Consider the following 5,001-nt stretch of genomic DNA (forward strand, 5'->3'; position numbering starts at 1 on the left):
TTATAAAAATTATAACTTTTAACATTCGTTGACAACTTACTCTTTCATTCATCAAAATGCATGGACGGGTAATATACTTTCATAGGGTAAAGTGAAAAAGTCAGGGAAACTCGACTCGACATTAAAAAACAATGCAAAAACTCAAAAAAGAGAATGTCTTAATAACGCTGGAGTCAGTCAAATTGTGTCACTATTTTACTTGATTATAATTTATATTAATAAATTTCTAAGAAAAATGCAAACGATAAAGTGGTTAGGAAATAACTGTAATGGTCAGGGAAAAGTCAGGAAATTGTTTCCTCATAAACAATAGGTGCTTCATCTTGATATTTTTCGTTTTATTTTGGTTGACTGTGGAGCGATTTTGTCGAGGCTTGGGTTCTTTCCCAGTTTTTTTACCTTGCATTTGGTTCTCGGTATTTTCGCTGATACGCCCGGGGTTTCCCACTACATACTGCCATTTAACAATAGGCATTGTAAGTCAGGAGGTTAATGAGCTAAAAACAACAGAGACATTACCAAAGTTTCATAAAAAAATCAATCCTTTAACTTAACTCAATAAGATGTTGCAACAAAAGTTAATTAGAATTTGCTATGAAGTTTACTGAATGTCATTTTCTTTCTAGATTTGATGTACATGATGGCGAAGCAGAAGACAGTGAAGAAGAAGTGAACGGAAACGAAGACGATTCTGTAGATGAAGATGAGAGTAAGTACAATAGTAGTTATTTTTTTTTAATGCAACTTTAAATAGGTTTTTAATTTATTTTATTCCATTTTCTTTTCGTTTTCAGATTCATCTGACGATGATGAAGATGTGGATGATAGTGTGGGTCTGGGGGCAGTCTATTCAGAAAATTTAGACGATCTTTCAGACGAAGGAGATTATGAAGCTGGTGAAGAGGAAGAGGAAGAAGAAGACTTTGATGAAGAAGAAGACGACGGCGATGAAGAAGCACAGCCACCAGAAGGTATAAATGTATTTCTTTATTTGTTGTTATTTAACCAGGTAATTGTTGAAAGAAAGATAATAATTAAAAAAGAGAGAGAGATGATTTCAAAAAGTTAAAAAACGATTTGCAGACAATATTTACCTGATAATGTATATCAGTATAGACAACGATTTTCAGAAATAATCAAAATAAGTACCACCAACGTAATATGTTTATGTAGAAAAAATTATCTGAGTAAATGCAACACTGTAAATCGTATAACAGGGCTATTTAACTAACGTGTTATCATCCATATAAATTCGCTGGGTAGGAGATGTCACTTTAAAAATGCGTGTATTAAAAAATTTCTGTCAAATATTTAATTTTTTTGTACGGAAATGCCATTAAGTTCAACATTGAATAATAGAGTGCTATAATACCAAGAAATGAAAGTCTTGTAGCACTAAAGTCAGATCAAGTCAAGCCACTGTTGTATTCCTTTATTTTAATGTATATGGAAAAAGCTTCACAAAAAGATTAATAAACTTTTCTTCTTTGATACTGGGAAAAATCAGTAAATTGGAATTTTGTTTTCGTAACGAGTGGGCAACGTGTAAAATTAGTAATTGAAGAACTCAGGAGTGATGTTAGTTATCTTTTGTAAAATGTTCCTTTTAAATGTATATTTGATTTTCTAGTGGATAATCAAAAAAAGTAGACTATTGTAGATACGTTTTATTACTACGTTATGCTTTTTAAGCTTTTAGGTTTTTAATTCACATTNGAAAAATCAAACACGACGGAACCCGGAAGAAATTTCTATAGCAAATAACAGTCGTAAAAGTCTGCACTCAAAAATGGATTTTTATGTCTTCAAGAGTGTTTATATTTTTTTTAAGGATTACCAATGGTTTGAATCTCTTATCGACGAGCCCAAAACTTACAACGTTAAATCTGAGTGGAAATCGAATAAAGGATTTAGATGCACTCGAGCCACTGAAAGACTTCAAGTACCTCAAAAATCTTGACCTCTTCAACAATGAAGCCACGCTGGTCGACAACTATCGTGATAAAGTTTTCAAACTTATACCCAGTTTAAAATACCTGGATGGGTAAGAAAGTAAAATTTCAAGCAACCTTTTTTCTACATCTATGAAATTTTATCTGCGTTAAGGTGGAAGCTTTAAATAAATTCGAATAGTAAGATCTAGAACTTCATATTCCTGTAAAATTTTAAATCTTCCAAGTTAATGCAGTAAAAACATATTACCTTATAAAAATTATAACTTTTAACATTCGTTGACAACTTACTCTTTCATTCATCAAAATGCATGGACGGGTAATATACTTTCATAGGGTAAAGTGAAAAAGTCAGGGAAACTCGACTCGACATTAAAAAACAATGCAAAAACTCAAAAAAGAGAATGTCTTAATAACGCTGGAGTCAGTCAAATTGTGTCACTATTTTACTTGATTATAATTTATATTAATAAATTTCTAAGAAAAATGCAAACGATAAAGTGGTTAGGAAATAACTGTAATGGTCAGGGAAAAGTCAGGAAATTGTTTCCTCATAAACAATAGGTGCTTCATCTTGATATTTTTCGTTTTATTTTGGTTGACTGTGGAGCGATTTTGTCGAGGCTTGGGTTCTTTCCCAGTTTTTTTACCTTGCATTTGGTTCTCGGTATTTTCGCTGATACGCCCGGGGTTTCCCACTACATACTGCCATTTAACAATAGGTATTGTAAGTCAGGAGGTTAATGAGCTAAAAACAACGAAGACATTACCAAAGTTTCATAAAAAAATCAATCCTTTAACTTAACTCAATAAGATGTTGCAACAAAAGTTAATTAGAATTTGCTATGAAGTTTACTGAATGTCATTTTCTTTCTAGATTTGATGTACATGATGGCGAAGCAGAAGACAGTGAAGAAGAAGTGAACGGAAACGAAGACGATTCTGTAGATGAAGATGAGAGTAAGTACAATAGTAGTTATTTTTTTTTAATGCAACTTATAGGTTTTTAATTTATTTTATTCCATTTTCTTTTCGTTTTCAGATTCATCTGACGATGATGAAGATGTGGATGATAGTGTGGGTCTGGGGGCAGTCTATTCAGAAAATTTAGACGATCTTTCAGACGAAGGAGATTATGAAGCTGGTGAAGAGGAAGAGGAAGAAGAAGACTTTGATGAAGAAGAAGACGACGGCGATGAAGAAGCACAGCCACCAGAAGGTATAAATATATTTCTTTATTTGTTGTTATTTAACCAGGNTATAAATGTATTTCTTTATTTGTTGTTATTTAACCAGGTAATTGTTGAAAGAAAGATAATAATTAAAAAAGAGAGAGAGATGATTTCAAAAAGTTAAAAAACGATTTGCAGACAATATTTACCTGATAATGTATATCAGTATAGACAACGATTTTCAGAAATAATCAAAATAAGTACCACCAACGTAATATGTTTATGTAGAAAAAATTATCTGAGTAAATGCAACACTGTAAATCGTATAACAGGGCTATTTAACTAACGTGTTATCATCCATATAAATTCGCTGGGTAGGAGATGTCACTTTAAAAATGCGTGTATTAAAAAATTTCTGTCAAATATTTAATTTTTTTGTACGGAAATGCCATTAAGTTCAACATTGAATAATAGAGTGCTATAATACCAAGAAATGAAAGTCTTGTAGCACTAAAGTCAGATCAAGTCAAGCCACTGTTGTATTCCTTTATTTTAATGTATATGGAAAAAGCTTCACAAAAAGATTAATAAACTTTTCTTCTTTGATACTGGGAAAAATCAGTAAATTGGAATTTTGTTTTCGTAACGAGTGGGCAACGTGTAAAATTAGTAATTGAAGAACTCAGGAGTGATGTTAGTTATCTTTTGTAAAATGTTCCTTTTAAATGTATATTTGATTTTCTAGTGGATAATCAAAAAAAGTAGACTATTGTAGATACGTTTTATTACTACGTTATGCTTTTTAAGCTTTTAGGTTTTTAATTCACATTCATCTTGTTTTTCAGAAACAAGTCGGGGTAAGAAAAGGAAGCTGGAAGATGGTGAAGGTAACTAAGTGTTATACATAGTACATAAGGAACTGACAGTGACCAATGAAGAATTATTGAGTGCGTCTCTTGGCAAGTAAAGCAGAAAAAAAATTAAATATGTATACATACGAACGAGACGGACTTCCCTGGCTGTGGTACACACATTGCATTAAAAAAATAAAATAAAATGGTCGAATGTATTAAATAATAAAACCAAAACTCGTTTCTCCTGGACGAACACACTTTTTAATCGGCCACTTAATACTACAGGAATTATTATTATTTTACATTTACTTTAGATTGTATTAAACAGTCAACAAACAGATGGACAGACATTAAANCTACTTTTCATTTCTTTATATTTTTGTTTTATGTTAATTAAATTAGTGAACAGCAGACTCTTCTACCGATTATCAAAGGATCGCACGTCCTTCGCCCTTACTTAGACAGACGATCTTGATACCTTGTTCGATATTTCTTATTAAAAACATTAATTTTATTCAAGGTCATTATCAGCTAATTGAAAATGGAAAATGTGAAAGTGCATTAATCCACAGTGAGAACAAAATATTTTCGAAGTCTGTCCCTGATAAATGACGTTATCGCGAACGACGTGCGGCCCTTGAATAAAAAATATTTGTCAAAGAAGAAGAATCGTTAGGTTTGAACTTTATTAGATTATAAGTTTCATATTTTAACTTAACATTTGTCTTGTCTGTTCTGTAATTATTATTATATACATACATTGCTGCAACAAATAATACATAATAATATTTTTTCTTTTTTGTTTGTATAGAAGATTATATCGTGTCGTGTTTTCAGCTGATAAAAAAATTATTATAATAGAGAGATATCTCCGCGATATACTGTTGCTAATTTGTAAGAAGACTATGTTGATGGGCGCATGTTTTGTTTCCTGTGTGTGCCCGTGTCTTCCATTTTCTTTTTTGCAGTTGCACTCTTGGCTGTTTGTTATTCGCCACGCGTCTTGTTAGATTATAATAAAAC

General features: G+C 31.6%; 1 protein-coding gene across 1 annotated transcript in view; it reads left to right on the forward strand.

Moving 5' to 3' along the window:
* Positions 1-4,340, forward strand: part of LOC108736323 (acidic leucine-rich nuclear phosphoprotein 32 family member A) — an 11,590-nt gene extending 7,250 nt beyond the window's left edge. The window contains exons 4-6 of the mRNA XM_025974104.1: positions 627-709; positions 795-971; positions 3,970-4,340. Coding sequence (XP_025829889.1) covers positions 627-709; positions 795-971; positions 3,970-4,019 — 310 coding nt within the window. The 3' untranslated portion in view covers positions 4,020-4,340. The remainder of the gene's footprint in view (positions 1-626; positions 710-794; positions 972-3,969) is intronic.
* Positions 4,341-5,001: the final 661 nt, after the last annotated feature.

This window comes from Agrilus planipennis, unplaced genomic scaffold (assembly GCF_000699045.2).
Source record: "Agrilus planipennis isolate EAB-ADULT unplaced genomic scaffold, Apla_2.0 scaffold64, whole genome shotgun sequence".
NCBI classification, from domain to species: domain Eukaryota; kingdom Metazoa; phylum Arthropoda; class Insecta; order Coleoptera; family Buprestidae; genus Agrilus; species Agrilus planipennis.